At 37.8% G+C, this 23,045-nt stretch overlaps 1 protein-coding gene across 4 annotated transcripts in view; it reads right to left on the bottom strand.

The window, feature by feature from the left end:
* The window catches only part of LOC124721177 (filamin-A), a 537,279-nt gene that overhangs the window by 219,375 nt on the left and 294,859 nt on the right, over positions 1-23,045 (bottom strand). For 2 of the 4 annotated variants that reach the window (XM_047246011.1, XM_047246012.1), the window contains 10 exons: positions 20,340-20,444; positions 19,995-20,157; positions 19,672-19,896; positions 15,015-15,581; positions 14,303-14,476; positions 13,736-13,900; positions 13,258-13,430; positions 12,471-12,627; positions 12,162-12,291; positions 11,894-12,050 (listed from right to left, as the gene is read on the bottom strand). In XM_047246011.1, coding sequence (XP_047101967.1) covers positions 11,894-12,050; positions 12,162-12,291; positions 12,471-12,627; positions 13,258-13,430; positions 13,736-13,900; positions 14,303-14,476; positions 15,015-15,581; positions 19,672-19,896; positions 19,995-20,157; positions 20,340-20,444 — 2,016 coding nt within the window. The remainder of the gene's footprint in view (positions 1-11,893; positions 12,051-12,161; positions 12,292-12,470; positions 12,628-13,257; positions 13,431-13,735; positions 13,901-14,302; positions 14,477-15,014; positions 15,582-19,671; positions 19,897-19,994; positions 20,158-20,339; positions 20,445-23,045) is intronic. The other 2 variants (XM_047246013.1, XM_047246014.1) reach the window with 1 other exon arrangement.

The following is a 23,045-nucleotide window of genomic DNA, read 5'->3' as shown; positions in this document are numbered from 1 at the left end:
CCCACACCTGACCTCTTGCCACATGGGTCATAGCCCTATGAAACACACAGGTGCAACACCTCTGCCCGATATATCCACCCATGTCACACATCCACTTATGTCACAGACTGCTGTCTGGGAGTCATATCATATACCATCTCTTCTGCAATTTCTGCGCAGTATTCTATGTTTGCATGACTGCCTATATGAATGGCCACTGCCAAACTGTGGCCACAAACAAAGTGACTACCCAATGGCAAAACATGCCACGGAGCACAAATTTATTGATTTCAATGGCTGCTTCACAGCCTGTGCAATCTGGATCCTTCCCTCCAACAGTGGCTGCTCTGAACTATATAGATGGGAGTTTTCCTTGCAACACATCCTTTATTCCTGTCATCCTCTCTGCCTCAATCTCCACTATCCCCCTGCCCCAAACCCACCACCGTGCCCTAGGACCATAAAAATCTTCACTCGTACTGCCCCCAGTCTTCCCTTTTCCTTGTTCTGTCTCCCTTCCCAATCCACTCCGCCCTGTTATTGTCATCATATGCTCCACGAACTCACTGGTGCCAGTGCCTGTGTCCCATTCCTATTATGTACACCTGCTGCCTCCTTCCCAATCATCTGTCACTTCTCCAACCAACTCCCACAATCTGTCTCCTTTCTTTCTTGCCTATTCCACCAGATAGATGTCTTCTTTACTAACATTAACTTTTCAGCTACAACTTATTTTTCATTTGATGTGTCATTTGAGATATTTAGCTATCTCAAGATAAAACAAATAGCCTGTAAATTGTCACTGAAGTGGGCATAGATTACATCAGAGTTAAGTATTCAATATTAAAGTGTTTTACAAAAGTTAGTTAATATTTTATGTGCATTTTAGCACTCTCTCGACGTGCTCTTTAAGTATATGCAGGCTTTCTAAGAGACACAACAAATGGTGATGAGAGAAATAGTTTCATGTGGTTTACTTCATGCTATCCATTGTCTGCTATGCAAAAATAGGCGACAATGCTGCTCCCACATTTGTTCCAGTTTTCAGAGACTTCCCTCACCTTCCTAAGCGGAGGGAGTTCTTTGTGTTCAGCTAGTCTCAGTGGCCACAATATTGTTATGTTCTTCTATCTAGTATTAAGTGTTTCACAATATCTGAGCCCCCATTAGCACTGTCTCTAAATGAAGCTGTTCAGTTTCAGGCACAGCAGACTGAGCAACTGCTGCTCAGTGTACAACAGACGACAAAGTTACTGTCTCAACAAGCAGCACCACAGCCAGTAGCTGCACCCAAGTTTCACCAGTTTAATATCAAAGAAGAGGACTGGACTGGATTAGATTAGATTAGATTCAGTTTTCCTTCCAAAGACCCAAAAATCAGACGATTCTCATGGGTGTCGAACAAGTCAAAAAATATGACATAAAAAACCTAAAACACCTGAATATAATACTCACTAACCTGATCATTTGTCGGGAGATTGTCAAATAGGTGAGTATATTACACTGAACTGGAACTGCTAATATTTACAGAATTAATACACTGTCAGAATGGTACACAGTTATACAGTTTTAATAAATGTATCATACAAAGAACACCTAATCTTGACTTGTGACCAAATGCTGTCAAAACTGATATGTATCAGACATGTTTATTTAAGCTGATCAAACAGTCCCTGTTAAAATCTTCATCTATGGAGTAGGAATCGCCTATCAAAAAGTCTTTCAATCTCTGTTTAAACTGTGCTTTATATGAAACCAAGTTTTTAATGGTTGCTGGCAATTTATTCAAAATGTGTGTTCCTGAATATTGGACCCCTTTTTGGACTGAGGTAAGTGATTTTAGATCTTTATGCAGTTTGTTCTTTTTCCTGATATTGATACTAAGAATTGAGCTATTGGTTGGAAGTAGATATATATTACTTGCAACAAATTTCATAAAGGAACAAAAATACTGAGAAGCAACAGTTAGAATACATAGTTCCCTAAATAGGTTTCTTCATGGTGTTCTCGAATTTACACCACAAATGAGTCTTACTCCATGCTTTTGCATGCTATAAACTTTTGCTCAGTTTGGCAAGTTATCCCAGAATATGATCCTTTATGGCATAATAGAAAGAAAGTAAGTAATAAAGTACGAAAGTTTTTTATATTTATACCTCCTACATCTGACATCATTCTCACTGCAAATACAGACTTGTTCATGTGCTTCAGCAATTCTGTGGTATGCCCTTCCCAATTGAATCTATTATCGAGTTGTAATCCCAGAAATTTAACACTGTCAACCTCTTTGAACTTCATATCTTCATATCTTCATATATTATACACATGCTGGAAGGAAATCTCTTCGATATTCCAAAATGCATATAGTGGGTCTTTTCAAAGTTTAACAACAGTGAATCAGCTTTAAACCATTTATTGATGCCAGTGAAAATTTCATTAGCTGCAATTTCTAAATCTGTACTTGACTTGCTACTTATTCCCAATGTTTTTATCATCTGCAAACAAAACAAACTTAGCATTTCGCAATGTAACAGATGAGAGGTCATTAATGTACACAGGTGCCACTGTCAGAGTTGGTATTTATCATCTGTATATAAAATTATTTCCTGACTTTTCCAGACCATGTTAATTTTGAGAACTAGTTCAAAAACTCTGAGAGCCTTACAAGGCACAGACTCGTGCTGCCATGGCAAGATTTAAATTTTTTCATCTTCAGAAGCAGCCTGAATATAAACAGTGGATTGCTAGAAGTGTTACATAAAATGCCAAAGTTACACATGTTGTTCGTTAACAAAGGACTAGATTCTGTAGCTGCAAGTTTTTCCCTTCCTGAGGACATGAAACTTACAAATGATTCACAGTGCAGTGGTGGAAAGGTAAAGGTTAGTGAATCAAATTGATAACCAACATATGAACAAATCCACTGCAAGTGAACCATGGTTATGTCTAGGGGAAGTTTCATCAGACTTCACAGTTGATATAAATACCTTCGGTGAAAAAAAATTGAGATTACACAGTATGAAATGGAACTACTCAGAATAGAAATTGTGATTTTGTTAAGTCAGAGTGAGCATATCCTGAAAAACGAAGATTAATTTCCAAGGATTTATTTGAAATGAAATCGCCGATTGGAGACATCGTGCAACATGATTATTTACTCTCCAGTCAGGGATTACTTTACAGTGCACCATATAAACTTTTTGGTGGTTCATCCCAGTCCAGAAGAAGTGGCTTTAATGATTGGAAACCATGTTAACTATAAAGTAACTAAATATGATAATTCCAGTAAACATCGTGATTGGATTGTAAGTTTCAAAGATAGGGGAAATACTCTATGCAGAGTTGAAAAACAATTTATTACTCAGTTACAATAAGAAGTAAAGTATTGGTGAAATGTACCACAGAGAGTAATGGCTATAGCAAAAAAACTTTCTTCAAGGGTATTGCCATTTTGGGAGATAAATAAGAGTTTGGTTCCTTAAGAAATGGTAATTTCATGATATGTTCAAAGCTGATAGCTGAATTTAATCCAATCTTAGCAGGTCACATAGCTAAATAAAGAAACCCAGGTAAAGGAAGCAGCTCTAATTTATCATTTAGCACTTATGATGAAATTATAAATATCATGGCGAAGAATACCACAGAAGAAATCATAAAGGCAATATTTGATGCACAGTATTTCTCCATTGTTGTCAGTTTCACCCCTGATTTTTAACTATGTTATCAGTTTAGTTACATTGTACAACATGTGAATAAAGATGGTGTACCTCAAGAGCAGTTTGTAGAGTTTATGAGAAATGCTGGGCATACCAGGAAAGAATTGACAGATACGGTATTTAAGTTCCTCAAATCCCATGAATTAGATATAAGCAACTGCCATCATCAAAGTTATGATAATGCTGCAAACATGGTGAGAATCTACTCTGGTCTACAAGCCCAAATCAAGTCCTTCAATTTTTTAGAATTTTTCATTCCTTGCTCCACTCATTCCCTGAATCTGGAAGGATCAAGTGCAATCACATGCTGTAAAATGGCTACTACATTTGTTGTACATATGAACAATTTACAAATTTTTGCATCTACAGAATGCTGGAAAATTCTGCACTCACTTTTTGAAGATTGTAACTCGCGTTTAATGTTTCTCTGTATCACAAGATGGTCAGCATGAGAAAATGCCTGCAAAGGCATAACTGCTATTTGGAAAGCACCCAATAAAGCTCTTAAGTGCATTTATGAAGAGAAAAGTGAGAAAGCTATGATTAAATCAAAAGGAACACGAATATTGCAAAAGCTTATCTCTAAAGTTATTGCTTTCATGCCTATAATGTGGGGGAGTATTTTGGAATGTTTCAATGCAGTGAGTACAACACTAAAGTCAGAAGGAGTTGACATACCTGCAGTTACACAACAACTTGCATAACTCAATGAAACTAAAGAAATTAAAGAAGTTCTTTGATGGCTCAGACAGTCATAAAATGGATCTGTGGCTTGCAAATTGATGCTGAACACTAACAATTTAATTATACTGGTCAGACTGCCCACAGAGCTCAATAAGTATCTTTATGTCTACAATAGATATTCTGAAAACTTCTCATTCTTACCTAGTTTGAAAAAAATGAACATTGATATAGTCTTTAATGCTGCACAACAGCTGCAGCATGTTTTTCTCAGAGGATATAGGGGAATCTTTAGGAACAAAACTTATTCATCTCAAAAGGTTCCTTTTAAGTTCCAGACATGAGAAACTTTTGTTGCCTGTCTTAAATAAAATGCTAAGAAAGTCTCTCTCTCTCTCTCTCTCTCTCTCTCTCTCTCTCTCTCTATTTCTTCCTTAAATAACACATACCTACTACAGTAGTACAAGTTTATATGCCAACTAGCTCTGCAGATGATGAAGAAATTGAAGAAATGTATGATGAAATAAAAGAAACTATTCAGATAGTGAAGGGAGATGAAAATTTAAGTCATGGGTGACTGGAATTCGATAGTAGGAAGGAAATGTAGTAGGTGAATTATGGATTGTGGCTAAGAAATGGAAGAGGAAGCCGCCTGGTAGAATTTTGCACAGAGCACAACTTAATCATAGCTAACACTTGGTTCAAGAATCATAAAAGAAGGTTGTATACATGGAAGAAGCCTGGAGATACTGACAGGTTTCAAATAGATTATATAATGGTAAGACAGAGATTTAGGAACCAGGTTTTAAATTGTAAGACATTTCCAGGGGCAGATGTGGACTCTGACCACAATCTATTAGTTATGAACTGTAGATTAAAATTGAAGAAACTGCAAAAAGGTGGGAATTTAAGGAGATGGGACCTGGATAAACTGAAAGAACCAGAGGTTGTACAGAGTTTCAGGGAGAGCATAAGAAAACAAGTGACAGGAATGGGGGAAAGAAACACAGTAGAAGAAGAGGGATGAAGTAGTGAAGGCAGCAGAGGATCAAGTAGGGAGAAAGACAACAGCTAGTAGAAATCCTTGGGTAACAGAAGAAATATTGAATTTAATTGATGAAAGGAGAAAATATAAAAATGCAGTAAATGAAGCAGGCAAAAAGGAATACAAACATCTCAAAAATGAGATCAACAGGAAGTGTAAACTGGCTAAGCAGGCATGGCTAGAGGACAAATGTAAGGATGTAGAGGCTTACCTCACTAGGGGTAAGATAGATACTCATGAATATCAAGAGCTCAGATGGAAACCCAGTTCTAAGCAAAGAAGGGAAAGCAGAAAGGTGGAAGGAGTATATAGAGGGTCTACACAAGGGCGATGTACTTGAGGACAATATTATGAAAATGGAAGAGGATGTAGATGAAGATGAAATGGGAGATATGATACTGCGTGAAGAGTTTGACAGAGCACTGAAAGACCTGAGTCGAAACAAGGCCCCGGGAGTAGATAACATTCCATTAGAACTACTGACAGCCTTGGGAGAACCAGTCCTGACAAAACTCTACCATCTGGTGAGCAAGATATATGAGACAGGCGAAATACCCTCAGACTTCAAGAAGAATATAATAATTCCAATCCCAAAGAAAGCAGGTGTTGACAGATGTGAAAATTACCGAACTATCAGTTTAATAAGTCACAGCTGCAAAATACTAACACGAATTCTTTACAGACGAATGAAAAAACTGGTAGAAGCCGACCTCGGGGAAGATCAGTTTGGATTCCGTAGAAATATTGGAACATGTGAGGCAATGCTGACCCTACGACTTATCTTAGAAGCTAGATTAAGGAAAGGCAAACCTACATTTCTAGTATTTGTAGAATTAGAGAAAGCTTTGACAATGTTGACTGGAATACTCTCTTTGAAATTCTGAAGATGGCAGGGGTAAAATACAGGGAGCGAAAGGCTATTTACAATTTGTACAGAAAGCAGATGGCAGTTATAAGAGTCGAGGGGCGTGAAAGGGAAGCAGTGGTTGGGAAGGGAGTGAGACAGGGTTGTAGCCTCTCCCCGATGTTATTCAATCTGTATATTGAGCAAGCAGTGAAGGAAACAAAGGAAAAATTCGGAGTAGGTATCAAAATCCATGGAGAGGAAATAAAAACTTTGAGGTTCGCCGACGACATTGCAATTCTGTCAGAGACAGCAAAGGACTTAGAAGAGCAGTTGAACGGAATGGATAGTGTCTTGAAAGGAGGATATAAGATGAACATCAACAAAAGCAAAACAAGGATAATGGAATGTAGTCGAGTTAAGTCGGGTGATGCTGAGGGAATTAGATTAGGAAATGAGACACTTAAAGTAGTAAAGGAGTTTTGCTATTTGGGGAGCAAAATAACTGATGATGGTCGAAGTAGAGAGGATATAAAATGTAGACTGGCAATGGCAAGGAAAGGGTTTCTGAAGAAAAGAAATTTGTTAACATCGAGTATAGATTTAAGTGTCAGGAAGTCTTTTCTGAAAGTATTTGTATGGAGTGTAGCCATGTATGGAAGTGAAACATGGGCGATAACTAGTTTGGACAAGAAGAGAATAGAAGCTTTCAAAATGTGATGCTACAGAAGAATGCTGAAAATTAGATGGGTAGATCATATAACTAATGAGGAGGTATTGAATAGGATTGGGGAGAAGAGAAGTTCGTGACACATTATTAACAGATCGAAATTTAAATACATCATTCTTTGATCCTGCAGGAGGAGGAGACCCAATTTTATACCACTAGAAGAAGGGATCGGTTGGTAGGACATGTTCTGAGGCATCAAGGGAACACCAATTTAGTATTGGAGGGCAGCATGGAGTGTAAAAATCGTAGAGGGAGACCAAGAGATGAATACACTAAGCAGATACAGAAGGATGTAGGTTGCAGTAGGTACTGGGAGATGAAGAAGCTTGCACAGGATAGAGTAGCATGGAGAGCTGCATCAAACCAGTCTCTGGACTGAAGACAAAAACAACAACCTATTTTAAATAACTTGTTTACAATTTTTCTGCTAAATGTTTCTTTAGAATTGCCCAGGTTTATTGTTGGGGTTTCAAAAAAAATTTATTGGACCCATGGGCATAAAATCACCTAAATACAGGACTGGCTGTTCCCCTTGTTATATGTGAGCAGGTCGCTCAGGATCAACCCGTTTCTGCAAACCAGTGTGTGTCTCCCTTGAACATACTTAAAAAGCCATCAGGAGGTTTATACCTGTGGGCTGATTTCAAAGCTGTGGTAGACCCACAAACTACCGTAGATTCGTTTCCTCCCTCACAAGCGGAAGAATTGATGGACAGATTGGGACAGGGCAAATTGTTTTCCTAGACTGATTTACACAAGACATGTTTGGAGTTACCACTGGACAAGCAATCCAGATAATATTTTGAGATCAACACATACCTGGGATTGTTTCAGCTCCTGTTGGTTTTCAATGCCTCCTGGAAAACTTAACATTGAAATTCTTTTCATGTATCAACTATTTGGATAATAATGTCACAGGTTTGTATGCCTGATGAACATTTGTCAAATTCAGAGTGTTCATTTAACATGCTTGCTGCGGCTGGCTTAAAAGATCTGCCAGTGCCCCATAACATCAAAGAGTCACAGGTCATCATGGGGAAATTAACCTGTTAATTTTCTTGCAGATGCTGGACAAATTTCTGCTATACTGGACTGCCTGCACCAGAAAAGGGTTTATTTTGTGTGATCCCATAAATGTCAGGATACATTTCAGCAGTTAAAGGAAACATTGTTCAGTGATCATTGTCTGATTCACTTTGATCCAGCTTTGCTTGTTGTGTCTGCTGGAGATGCATCTTCTTACTGGATTAGAGCTGTGCCCTCCTACAGGATTGGTTCATCCGACAGTCCCACTGCTTTTACCTCAAAAACTTTCAACGAAGTACAGTGCAGTTACATTTAACATGAAAAAGAGCACTCACCATTATCTATGGTATTACCAAGTTTCAGCAATATCTGTAAGGCCAAACATTCTATTTGATTATAGATCATTGGCCATTAACAGCTCATTTCAATCTTACCAAGCCTGTCCCTCCACTTACAATGAAAAAATTGCAACATTCAGCTCTGTTATTGTCAAATAATCAATACAAGTTGTTGCACAGGTCCATTACTCAACACTGGGAAGCCAACTTCTTGTCTCTGATACTAGTTAATACTGACAGACCATTTGATATGTCTGAGAAATCACGTTATCAAATTTATTCCCAAGCTTTTGATATTCTTCAAAATTTTCCTCTCAGTTTTTGGCATACTGCTGGAGCATATGCTTTTGACCTAGCTCAATGGGTAGTTTAGCAATACAAGCATCATGGGCGGCCACCTAGTTTGAAAGAAATTCTCCAACCAGTCGTTCGTTACTACTTTTTGCACCATCGTGCACTGTCTATGCAGTCAGATGTTCTGCAGTTACATACAGAGAATGGCAATGCATCGGTTGTAATTCCTCACTCACTACAGAAGGAAGTGTTGTCATTGTCACACCAAGGTCACTGGCGTATAGTTCACCCAAAGCAACTCACCCAATGCCATTGTATTTGGCGCGGCACAAATGCCCAGATTTAGCAAATAACCTCTCATCGCAATGTTTGTCCAGAGCAGCAGTCCACTCTGTCACAATGCTTTTTGCAGTGAAAATATCTGTTCTGACCATAGCAAACTATACACATTGATTTTGCATGTCCATTCTAGAACATGCAAGGGTTATTCGTGGTAGACACATACAGTAAGTTTCCTTTTGTATTCCCCACGACATTTGCCACTACTGCTAGTACTTTATCAGCTTTCTCCTCTATTTTCTGTCATCTCTAAGGTATTCCCAAGGTCCTTGTCCCGGATGACAGACCACAGTTCACGTCAGCCAATTTTCAAGTTTGTGCTGACAACAGCATACAGAATGTAACTACTACTTCTCACCAGAGTCTAAAGGTGAAGATAAATGGTTCATTTCAATATTCCAAAGGCACACAGCAAAACTCCATTCCTCCCACACATGGGAGCAAGATTAAAGATGGCTTCTTTCCATGAGAAGGGAAATCATGGGCTGCACTGGCACCACCAGAACAAGCTGTGCCACTCTTACATCAGTGATTCTGCTGCAGAACTTTTTCCCACAGATCCAGCATATCTGCCTATTCACCCATCGCAGTCAGTGCGCCCAGAGCAGTGCCAATGGAGATCAATGTCTGGCCACTGCCACTGTCGCAGATGGTCCTGCAACCACAGCCTATGCCCATGAGGGTGCTGCCTCCAGGTAGCTGTCAGAAGGAAGTTCCATCGACTGTCCTACTGACCACAGTATTTACATCCGTGGATGCAGGTGTGCACCTTGCGACCAGTTTGGTTTTTTGGCAGGTGTTCCCTGTCACTCACAAGAGGTGGATACCAGAGTGCAGACAGGGAGCTTCCACCAGCTGCTGCTACAGTCCCTGTCTTCTCATCGTCCACATTCAGGCATTCAGGATTCAGGCCTCCCTTCACCCCCCCCCCCCCCCCCCCACTGTTGTCACGACTCTGTACTACACAACAATGCAGAGGTTTGGGGGGGGGGGGGGGGGGGCAGCCAGGAATGTGGTGTTGCCTGAAGAGTGGGATCCCAGGTTATAGCTGGTACCTCATGACAGAACCATAGGCTAAAGACAGTTGCTGCTAGACAGAGTCATGAACAAGAGACACTGGTGAAGACACGCACTCAAGAGGTTCCACATGCAGCTGCTGCTAGAAATGTACCTACAGCAGAGTAAAGCACCACTCGCCTCACTCAGTGATAGCCACTAGGAGATCAGCAGCATTGTAGCTCAGATCCAGCAGTGGTAGTGTATTAATCATAACTATGTACCAAAGTTTATACTTAAATGTGCATTAATATGTGACTGTCATTTAGTAGTGTTCAACATTATAACAGTTATTCTTGTCTTCTGTGACAGTAATAAATACATTGAGTCATTGAAGTGGACACTGACTGCATGTAAGTAAAGTACTCAATATTGAAGTGTTTTAGTGATGTCAACTAATATTTCATGTGTGTTTTAGTCGCTGCTCAGCTTCCTCTTTAAATAAATCTAGACTTCCTATGATAAGCAATACAATACCTCTATTATTGTGAGAATTGTTACAATGTGAATATTTTAGGGGAGCAGGTACCTTTAAAAGGCTGCTGTTTTTGTTGTTGAGTAAATTAAGTTAGCTTTAAATACTGCTCACTTTTTCTTTATATATTCTTACAACCTACAAAGGTTTTCCATTCTTAAAATGCTAGCCCACTATCTCAACAAGGTCATGAATGACACACATTAAATTCCATAGAACAACTAAAAATGTAGAAAGATTACATTAATGTTGAAATTTCTCACCCATAATACAGCATATAGGGAAAACCCAGTACCAGGAAAATGTATTTGATTAGTAGTACACTTGGACACCTTTCAAGGACCAATTATTGCAAATAATAGAATTGCAATGAAGACTGGGGAATTTATGAGAGGTGTTCAAAAGAAAAGGCACAAAAGAACACTGTCGGTATAATTGTTATCTTTATTCAAAAATAATCACCAGAAACCTGAGCACAACTATCCCGCGGTTTCAAAAGATGAAGGATTCCCTGTTCCCAGAATTCCCATGGCTGTGACAAGAGCTAGTCCTTCACTATGCCCTTTAGTTCATCATCCGAGTTTAAGCACTTCCCTCTGAGATGTTTGTTTGGTGTAAAAAAAACACATGGAAGTCACAGGGTGACATATCAAGGCTCAAGCTGCTCCCACTTGAACTTGGTCATTGCACTGTGTGTGAACTTGGAAATGTGCATATATGCATTATCGTGTAGCAGAATGACTCACTCCATGAGCAGCCAAGGCTGTTTGCTCTTTATGAACTCGCGTAGGCTATGGAGTGTCTCATGCTACACTTCCCTGTTAATAGTTTCTCCGTGTTCAAGGAATTCAACAAGTATTGGACCCTGGACATAAATAAATAAATAAATAAATAAAGATGGTGAGCATCCCCTTGCCTGCTGAGGACACAGCTTTGAATTTTTTGGGGGTAGGCAATGACACATGCTTCAAATAACTTATGGGAATGCAGTCGTGTGGCACAATTGAAAATGCTGTCAACAACATCCCTCAGTTGCTTTCCTGTAAGTTACATGAACATTATATACTCTGGGAGAAACTCGGGCCTCACAACACATGCTTCAATTGCAAGCATGTCTTACTACACTAGCCAAAAGTGGCAGACACAAATTTCAACCAGTTCTGTTGTTACAGCATTCTGTGCCTTTTCATTTGAACATTCCTTAAAAATTACTGTATTACAATTTTCTAAGGTAAACAGTATTAAACTTTAATATTCAGTTTATTTCATTCAAGAACCTACTACTTCCATTTTAACACAATGGGCTGGCACAGTGGACACACTGGACTCACATTTGGGAAGACAAATCATTTTGTATTATTGTTACTCACTTTGACTTGTACTTCAAGATCACCATAACCAGCTTGACTAGTGTCAATAGTGAATTCTGCAGGAATTGATGCTGGAATGCCTTTGCCTGACACACCAGGACCATCTACTTTCACACGCTCTGGTTCTGCAGGAGGTCGCACTTTAATCTGGAAGGGGCTGCAATTTTAACGAAGACCATTAATAAGTAAGATAATCACTATCCCAAAGCAAATGTATAAGAAAACAAAAAAACATTACGCTTAATAGTCAACATCTGTGTTAACACACCTGTTTTGAATGTCTTTTCCATCCCACGTTATCCTGCCTTTCAGTGTGCTTCCTTCTGGTGGTGGCAGATATGTGACTTCGTAAATGCCACCTCCGAGATCTGTGATCACTGGCTGGTGTTGCAAGGGTCCTTGATAAAAAAAAAAGTCATTACATACTCTAGTTTAGAATTTGGAAATTAATTTAATAAACAAAAACAAACTTAACTGCTCCATCAAGTTGTCTTAAATACAGAATGAATAATGTTTGATGACCTTAAATACAACACAGGTATGATTTTTCTCCCCTGAAATATACTTGTCCCCTTACCTCTTTCTGACCTCAGCTTAACATCCAGAGGTGCTTTACCAGATTTTGAAGCATCTATTTTGAAAGACACTGGGATATCAGCCCTACATTTATTGGGATCCAATCCAGGACCATAAGCTTTCACAGCAGAAGCATCCACACTTTTCTCAACAGGCACCTGCAAACAGTAGATTCCTTCTTCACATCTTTACATCATTTTGCAGCCATCTCAAAAATAAAAATGAAGTCAATTCCTGACATTAAAGATTTGGTTAAAATGTTTAATATTAGTATGTTGTCATTTCTTAGCGAACTCAAACGTGTGTTCGCTGTAGTTCTCCTCTCATTGTCTTGTAGTGACATTGTGTGAGGGGGGTTGTAACATAAGAGGAGCAAAATATGAGAAATAAGCAATAGTGGGATCCTGTTATCCAATTAGAAAGTATTTTCATAGTGCAAAGATGACGAGAGGCATCTACATTTCCATTTATTATACAGAGGAGCTACTTATCAGATATTCCAATGACATCACTATATTAAAAAAGTAACGAGAACTTTTAATCTTACACTAGGCTACCAACTGCAGAATAGAACAAAAAGTTTTTAATGCTGTAATGCTCATCCTGCAAGAACCAAACAAGAAAATACTCCTGTTTTAACAATAAATTTACTTTTAACACACTTCTGATGAAAAAAATACATGACTGTTCCTTAAAAGTGTAGCTGTAATTTGTCTATGGAATCAAGGACAAAATTAATGCATTGACCTTCTCGTTTCTGACAATGACACAATAAACTTTAAATTTACCTTAAAGGGTGAGCCAGGAATGTGCTGATCAGCAAATTTAATACTGACATCATAATCTCCTGGTTCAGATGGTATATATTCCACTGAACATGATCCGTCCCTATTATCTTTGCATGTCATTTTCGCTTCTGAAGGCCCTTCTATAGCTAGACCCAGACCACCTGTTCCTGCTCCTAATGAAAAAAAAAACAAAACAAAAACAAACAAAACATCAACTAAAAGGAATGGTGGCACTCTTTTACTACTAACAGAAGAATTGCCTATGCTGCAAGTCCACACTAGAATCATCTACTGCTATAGCAATTGAAAGACCATATGTTAATATAGTTCAGTGTAGAAACACTTCTGAAGAACTTAAGTATATATGAAAAGTTTATAATACACTTCCCTTATTCTCTTTGGTATTAGAAACATTGCTTGCAATTAATGGTAAGCTTGATGTGAAGAATGTTTGCACCTGTATGCTAGTTAAACTTACCTTTAGTTTCTACTGTAAAGACGTTAGGTTTATCGACCAAACCCATTTCAAGACCAGGGCCAAATGCTCTGCATTTCTTTGGATCACTGCCTCTCCTAACATTAACAACAAATGGCGATCCTGGGATTGGTAAACCATCATATAATATATCAATTGTGTGACGACCTAGACAAAAATTACGAAGCTTTTAGTTATTTCCTGATCCACATACACTGAGAACCTACTACAGTAGGCTGCTCTTTATCAAATATGAAAAATCTGCAGTCTTCTTTATTATTAAAGACTAGTATGTCTCAATTACTTTATTAAAATAAAACTCTTTCCTTGTGTAATTGTCCTCATCTTGGGTGCTTGCAGGAATCCCTCTCACAATACCGATTTAACATAAATTTCCAAATACTTTTACTTTTTTATTGCAGCAGATTATGATACTTCAATTTCAGTGGCATTTTGAAATTTTTTCTGTCAAAGCAACTCACTAACATGTGAAACCCTCATCTGTGAGATATTTATACAATTTTTGCTTTCTTTTACTATGAGAATAAGGAGGAATTATATCAGCCTTACCTTCCTCAAATGGCGTATAGCTGATTCTGTATGTTCCATCAGCCATTGGAGTGATAAGATTTTCAGTCTTTGTTCCAGATGGATTAGTAATTGTACAGGTGACCTTTCCATCATCTCTCTTTGCAATAGCACGTGAATCAACCACAAAATCAGTTGGCGAATCCACAAATACACCTAAAATCACATATCAAATTATGATAATTTTTTGGGTTATGTCTACAATAATTTCTGATGGCAGCAACACATCTTGAATAACAATAATTATATGATTGAAAGAGTTCATCAATGGAAATAGAATCAGTGTTATGAGAGGAATTAATCAAGTAGCTAAATTTTCATTAAAATCAAAATGATAAAAGTTGGAACTTAAGTATTGAAAAAGTCATGCAGTTAGTGAACTTCCTACAAAAAGCAAGCTGTAACACTTTAAAATAAAGAAAATTAATGATATCATTAGCAATTTTAACACACTAAAGCACAGAGTTATTCTAAGTGTCCGTTAGCTCTAACTAAAATTAAACACCAATTAGAATTGTAAAACATCTCATGACATTTATCATTCAACAGCATTCATCAGGGGGCTGAGAGAAGGTTGTCCACAAATACAAAGTAACACAACTTGCATCTTTCAACGTGCACCTATTCTATGGAGACTCACAAACACACAAAAGAAACAATTAACAGCAAGCAGGCTCACACAAAGCCTGCCTACCATGTGGTTGTATTCCATTTCCAGACACTTTGATTCTCTTCAAATCAGCTTCTGGGACAATTAGTGCTTGGAAAGGAGAGCCTGGTATATGCTGATCGTTGAATGTAATGTTGATACTGTAGTCACCAGCTTCTGTAGGAAGGTAAGCCACAGAACATGTTCCATCACCATTGTCCCTGCAGTTGATAGCTGCCTCACAAGGTCCCTCTACTGTAACACCAAGGCCTCCCTGGCCAGCTCCTCGAGTATCTATACAGAATTCTGCTGGTCGACCCACCACCCCCCTTTCTAGTCCAGGTCCTGTGGCTCTCACTTTGCTTGGGTCACTGTCGTGCATGCACATGAATCTGTATGGTGCTGGAGATATGGCCTCTCCTCCAAATGAGATGCTCAGTAAGTACTCTCCCAGTTCCGTTGGAGTGAAATTTACAAGAAAACCCTCATGTGTTGGAATAACATGAGCCTTCACACGATTTCCTGAAGGACTTGTAATAGCAACAGCAAAGTCTGCTTTTCCAGCACCTTGTGTTATCACTCTGAATTGCTGCAAACTGTTGATAGGAGCCGCTACAACAGCAATTTGGATTTCTCAACAAACATATCAAATATCTCTTGTATATAATAGATAAGAACAACAACAACATCACTGAAACAAACTGATGATAAACAAATCTATTAAAAGTAGAAGTTTTTTTGTGATAACTACATTTAAATATATAATATTCACATGCTAACAGCTAACTAACTTCCAAAATATTTGACTATCATTTTCATTTCAATAGCATAATTTACTGTTTATATTTAACTTAGGTACTAACAGATTAAAATTCCCTTGCTTTATTTTAAGATCTGCTCAGATAACTAAAGAATACTAGGAAATAACCAAACATTAAAGTTAATATAGTTTTTTTATGCATATGACTGACAAAAGGAGTCAAAATAACAACAACAACCCAGACACAGAATGGTATAGTATTATGAAAGTGTTTAAAAAGAAATTTCTAATAAATTTTTAATTACTCTTTTCCAACTAGTGTCCTAGTAGTATGCAATATAGTTTAACATGAATCATTTAGTCTATAAAAATTAAACAAATGTCAGGGTAGTTAAGTGACTAAATTGGATAGCTTTTCTATAATCTTCACTGCTGGAACCTCTCCCATTTTGAATGTTCCATCTTCATGATGAATAACATCCTAAAATTTTATTATGACCTTATTACATAGAATGCCATTCAAAGTTGCAGCATTTAATTCAGGATATTGCTGTACTATATTAAGATCATGTGTCATCTCTCCTCCTTGAGACTGAAAAAATCTAGTGACAAAAATTTTTGTGATCACAAATACTGTAAATGATGAGAGGAAGAGAAGTTTTTCCATGAAGTATTATGCCTTTAAATTCATATAATGACATTAGATTACATGGACAGGATTAATACATTGCTAAAAAAAAAAAAAGTTCTAGTCAGTTGTGCCCCGAGTGTGTGGTGCGTACTTTACGCAAACTCTAATGAGAAATTCGCAGGCCTGTTTAAACAGTTCTTAAATACAAAAACTCACTGCCAGTGAGGCTATACATTGTCATCACAGCAGCAGAATAGTAAAGGAAATATTTCAGAGATTATGATGGACAGTATTTAGCATTAATGATGAATCTGGAACTTTATAGTTTGTATCAAACCATGAAATTGAATGCAATTACTTTGGAAGGCAAATAACAGGTTTCATTAAAGCTTATAATGGTTATATGAAAACCAAAAACGCTTTATCATTAGTGAGACTACATGTTGTAGAGCAAGATATGAGAAAACACAAATATTATATAAATAAAGAGAGACTTATTTGCCTAGGGAGAAATTTTGTACTGACACCTGCCTTCAAGGAGTTAAAATTTGTTCTGTGGAGGTTCATTATTACCCAGAAGATAATTTTTTACCAAGTGTATAATGAAGGAGGAGGAGGAGGAGACGGAGAAGGACAAAAACATGAAGTTTGTAAGTTTAAGGAGATATAAAACAAGATACTTAAGAGTCAAGGGGCCTTAACTTTAAAAGTACAAAATCCTTCAAAAATGAGCATGCAGAATTTTATAAAGCATTATCAAGGTTGCCACAAGTTTGCCCAAGTGAAATTCCCTGATATTTCCCTGATTTCCAGAAAGTTTTAGCATTTTTTCCTGACAAATTTTGAGATCTCTAGGGTAAGTTAAGACCTAAGTTGACAATCTGTCTTTGCAGCTACAGTACAAGAAACAAAAGTGAAAAACAAGGAAATATCTAAAATAAACTTGCAAGCAGATGGTGTTTCCCAATTTTAGCAAAAATTTTAAGTACTAACATCAACATCTTTTGTAATGAACTGTTTTCAGATGGAGAAAGCAAGCAAAATGGTATGTGTGTTTCATTAAGACCACTGAAGCTATTTTATTTCAATAAAACAAAACCCCATTTAGTGACAAAAATATGCATTTCCTTGGAGTCACAAGATGGATTTAAAATACCTTCACCGATTTCATATATAACCTCAAAAAACAGTAGGCCTCTAAAGAAGTGTATAAACGGGGAAGAATTGTGTAAACCAACACTTTGCCAGAAGATGGGTAGTATGACACTTCCCGAAACGTCGCGAGATATCAACGCTACCACCTGGCTGGAGACCCGAGAAACCTTCATCAATAGTTTACACCAGGAAAGCCTACAGTCACATATACAACACTGTAGGTAACCGCCAATAAAATGTTGGTTCTACTATGTTCATTATTGTCAGTTATTACCCACTGTGTTATATCTATTATTTTACAGGTATTGCGAGATTTTTCTTTCGAGAAATATAGGAGTGCATAGTGTACAAACCGTGAGCAACTGACAATTTTCTCCTTCTTATAGCCCATACTTTCTAACATGCAAAACTACTTTGAAGTGCCAAAATGTACTAAAACAAATAAAATGTACATAAAACGCCACACTGTACAACGTGCTTGTGGTGAGACACTCACAATTCCTGAAATCCATCACCCACAGTCTCTGTCCTGCTGAGGAGCACCGCAGTCCTGGGTCCATGAATAAACCATGAAAATCTCCTGCATGGCATCACATACAAAAAGACCTGACCTGCAGGCAGATCGGCGACACTAGATCTGACGGGCTAAGCCTGGACATTAATATGAACCAAATGGCTTCAGATCAGCAGGTCCGATTCATTACAGGTACCTGCAGAAACAGCACCTGGTTTTGGCCCGTCGTGGAAACCCACTCGTCTGGCCAGAAATTCACGAGCCACAGACGGCATGTTGATGAAATGAGACCTCTGTGATCAATCCATGAAACAGATAACTTGTTCAAATACTCTGAGAATCAATAATGAGAATAAGTAGGAACTCGCCGTAAAGATGATTGCTGAGCTGCAGACAGGCATGCAGAAAAGACAAACACACTCACAACTAAATTTTCAGGCACAGCTTTTGTCAGAAAACGGGAGCAGACACACACATTCACACAATCACAAATCATGCCATCTCTGGCCACTGAGTCTACAGTGCCTGAGAATCAGATCCAAACAAACCACTCCTCATGCCTCCTTGTCTCTCGTCGGCAGCTGCTAGGCTAGTGGCGAGAAGTGGTGGAAGCACTGACTGCAAGCTAAGGGAGTGATAGGAAGGGCAGAAGCAGTAGGAATGAGGGAGTAGGGAAACGGTGCACCCACCCAGTGATGATGCATGATACCCCAGTAAGCAAACCGTTTGATCTACTGTCATGAAAATAAGGTTTTTCCAAAACCTGTGGCAACCCTGATTATGTCAAAGTCAGTTACTATTGTCATCATTTTGATCAAGTACCTTAGTTCACAAAGGACAAAATATCTGCTTCTTGTAGTATCTTATCAGTTCACCCTGTTACACAAAACTTCACAAGGACACAATGTTTGTAAACATATAATCCCCGTTCCAAAGTCTCTACATGTTCCTGAAGTTGATACAGTAACTTCATTTCAAAACGATAATTTATATGTGAATTTCATCATGAGGAAACATAGCTAATTATGTTTTGTGTTTACATATGTTCCCTCCCCCCCCCCCCCCCCCTCCCCCTGCCTTCACTCTAAGGTTTACTAAAGGACCTACAGGTCTGACTGGCTCTACCCAGGATTTGTGTAACAACATAAATTTCTAATTACTCTTTTCCAACTAGTGCCCCAACAGTATGCAAGATTAATTCTGAACAATCATTTAGTCTATGAAACTTAATTATATTAGATAAAAATCTGCTGCATATCCAAAATTAGAAAATTACGTGAAATCATCAATAAGGGACAAGAGCAATTATCAGCAATCTAAACCACCCTCATCTTTCCAGGAGAGGAAAGAAATGACCACAATTAAAGCAAACTGAACTCATTTATGAGTGGAGGTACACAGTGAGAAACCCAAAGGTATACTAGCTGTAATTTCAACACTGTAGACAGTCTGAACTGATTTGTCACATTCATGCAGTTATCCTTGACCCAAGGAATAACTATTACTAAAAGAAAAACCCGTGTTTAATTTCCTTGGCCTTCACTATTTGGCGGCTTAACAGGCAAGATCAATGTGTTTTATTATCGACTCATATATATATATATATAAAATTATGGAACAAGAGGAACTTTAATTGACTTACTTGGTTCTAGTCCATCCACTTTAATTTTTGAAATATCAACATGGGGCTGAACTTGTATTTTTATTGGACTCTGAGGAATCTTCTGTCCACCATACATTATTGTTGCGGTATACTGACCAGGCTGCGACACACAGTAGTCGACAGTGAAAGTACCATCTCCATTGTCAGCGATATCCAATGGCACATCAGTTCCTGTCTCACTTTTAAGAGCCAGCTGTATATCACCTAAAATACATGTTTTATGTTAAGATTTATGCTATGGCAAACAAACTTCAAATGGAGCTCTGAGTATTGGTTAGTTTCTGCATTCTTTTAACTCTTACCATGACCAGCTTCTCTACAGTCAATGTTGAAATGGGTAGGGGTGTTCGATTTCACACCTTTTTCTACACCAGGTCCAAAGACCTGCACTTTTGATGGATTAAGAGGCTCTGAAACAAACACTCTGTAAGGACTATTCCTTGTTGCAACACCACCATAATTCACCTGTGGAAATATTGCATGTCTCAGTTTGTGTTTCAAATACTGACATTTATCCACACTCAAATAAAAGCACACAAAGATTCCAGATGAAGGTTTTTTTTTTTTTTTATGAACACCTATCATTCATTTGATAGGGAAGATAGTAAAGAAAGAAATAATGAGAAAATGTACTTCATATTTTTTACCTGTACTACATTTTTCCCTCCTTTTGGAATATATTCTGCCTTAAATGTCCCATCGTGATTGTCCTTTACTTTAACATCAACATTTTTGCAACTGGCATCAAGGACCTGTTTATGAACATAGGAAAAAAATTATGTAAATGAAGGAATTTAATAGTACACTTTGTCATTATCATTGGCAATATTAGGTTAGGTTAGGTTAAGGCTTTCGACAAAAAAGCCTCTTCCTGAATTGGACACACACACACACACACACACACACACACACACACACACACACACACACACACACACACACACACACACAGAGAGAGAGAGAGAGAGAGAGAGAGAGAGAGAGAGAGAGTCTCAAGTTGTCCATTTCAGAAGAAGGCCTTCTGACCGAAAGGTTACTTGTTTAGCAGTCTTTTTGTTGTGCCTGTCAACAACAAAATGTCTCCACTGTATGATGACTAGCAATCTGCCCTTTTCATCATATTGTCATTATTCCATCCTGGATTTTTCATTGTTATCAGCACTGATTGATGAAGTGTTATTGCCTATGTTTTGACCTAACAAAGAATACTGCGGACTATTGTATGTAAGCAAACAAAGATAAGAACAGTGCAAGGGTAATGCATATGTTAGTTTAATAGAACAAGGCAGCATAAGATGCTGCAAATCTAATATTATTTCAGTGACAATGAACAAAATTTTCCACCTTATAACTAATGCACAGGAAAGGAATGGTGTAGATCACTACATGTGGTAGAAAATGAAAAACAAACACATTTCTTAAGAAGAGGGTGGGGGGGGGGGGGGGTAGGCCTCAGCAACATCCCCTCAGTGTGCACATGTGTGTTATTCACCAAATTAAACAGGAATAGAGTGTAGATGTAACAACCCTAAAATATAAAAAAAGGCCAGTAGTGATAGCCCTATTTCAATACGGAGATGGAGGAGAGATGGAATATAAAGGAGGAATGCCCATATACACTAGTGCATTGCTGTCCACGACATTTGGAGGCAAGCATATCTAAAATTGTTACCCACAGCACGACTGTGAAACCAGGCAAGTCAAAAATAATATATGAAAGACTGGAATAATCAGCCTCATTCAAAGTTAGGAAATACATCTTGCATTTTAGAATAATTGAAAAACGTTTGGCAAAATATTTTTCTTAATTTAGTACAAACCATGCAACAAACATGATACAAGGTATTCACAAAAAAAATTCTGTGATATCAACTATAAAGTGTGCAGAATGTAACAATTATTGTGATTTAGGGGCCTTACAAACAGTTCTTTGAATTATATTGGGAAAACAAAACGAACTCAATATTAAGAAGCTGTATCAAGATGTCCTTAGTTTGGAAGTAAAACTTCTCTCATTTGTAACAACGTTAAGTTTTAAAAATACTAAAAATATGTGCAAATGACACCAATAAATTCATGGGTTTATTTACTTACTGAAATGAAATAAAAATTGACTTATAACACCACAGGAATAATGTATCTGCCAGTGTGAAAGTTTTCATTTAACACCCAAGAGGAATCTGTCCGTAAGAGGAGGAGGAGGAGGAGGAGGAGGTGGTGGATGTTGGATGGGCAGGAAAGAGGAAGGAAAGAAGACAGGAAGAATAAGGTTTAACATTCCATCACTGACATGGTCATTAGAGAAGGCACAATCTTGAATTTGGGATGAATGAGGAAGAAACTCAGCTGTTTCCTTTTCCAAGAAACCGCACCATATTTACCTTAAGCAGTTCAGGGAAACTGCACAAAATGTAAACCTGGATGATTAGACAGGGATTTGAACTGCCATCATCCCAAAGAAAAGTCCAGTGTCTTACTACGTTGCCACTACACTTGGTATTGGTCACAATACCCCCGTAACAATAATAGTGAGAGTTAATTTTAAAATGGGATCACATTTACCCCTTTAAAGACATGAGAGATTTCACTATTTTATTTTAATCAAGTGTAAGTTTTTAAATAACCAAAACAAGTATTATAGAAAAGTTGTCTAAATAAAAAGAAATTGAGGAAAAGGATGGTGTAGCCAGAAGAAAACCTGTGACAAAAATAAGAATAATAGTAATAACAATCCATCTATCCATCTGTTCATAATCTTAGAAACAAGAGTGAATCAGCTACGTTTTCAAGTCAATGAGAAGAGAAAATAGTGGATTGTCAGTGACATTACATATTTAATTAAACAAAAACTAAATAAAAATAATAAAACAGCCTATGATAACCTTCAAAAAAAAAATCACCAGAAAAAAAGAGAAGCAAAAGAAGCATAAGAGGAAAAACAACTTTTAACATACAAGTTTCTGGGTATGGTAGTGCAACATATTGTGAATATGTATCACTTTACAATATGATTTGGTAACATGCCCAGAAAAGTTTTATGCTAACCGACTCTGGCCGCATCAGCCTGCACAATTATACGATTGTTTCAATCTGCACTAAATGTTAAGCAAATTATAAGACATTTCTCATAAACATGCCACAGCACAACTTGTTGGAAGTGGCAAAATTCTTGAAGCAAGTAGGCAGCAAAAATGAAAGTTTTTACTAAATACTCTGTAAGACCTCTTTAATGACAACCAACAAATACCAATCATTGCTGAAAGGAATTAATGTGTGCACAAAGACAAATCTTGAAGAGTAATTGCACCAGATGACATGAGCACATCCTACTGAAGTTTTTCCAGCTGTATTTA

The sequence above is a fragment of the Schistocerca piceifrons genome, chromosome X (genome assembly GCF_021461385.2).
Source record: "Schistocerca piceifrons isolate TAMUIC-IGC-003096 chromosome X, iqSchPice1.1, whole genome shotgun sequence".
Lineage (NCBI taxonomy): Eukaryota > Metazoa > Arthropoda > Insecta > Orthoptera > Acrididae > Schistocerca > Schistocerca piceifrons.
The sequence above is the reverse complement of the archived record's forward strand: the minus strand, read 5'-3'. Positions and strand labels throughout refer to the sequence as shown.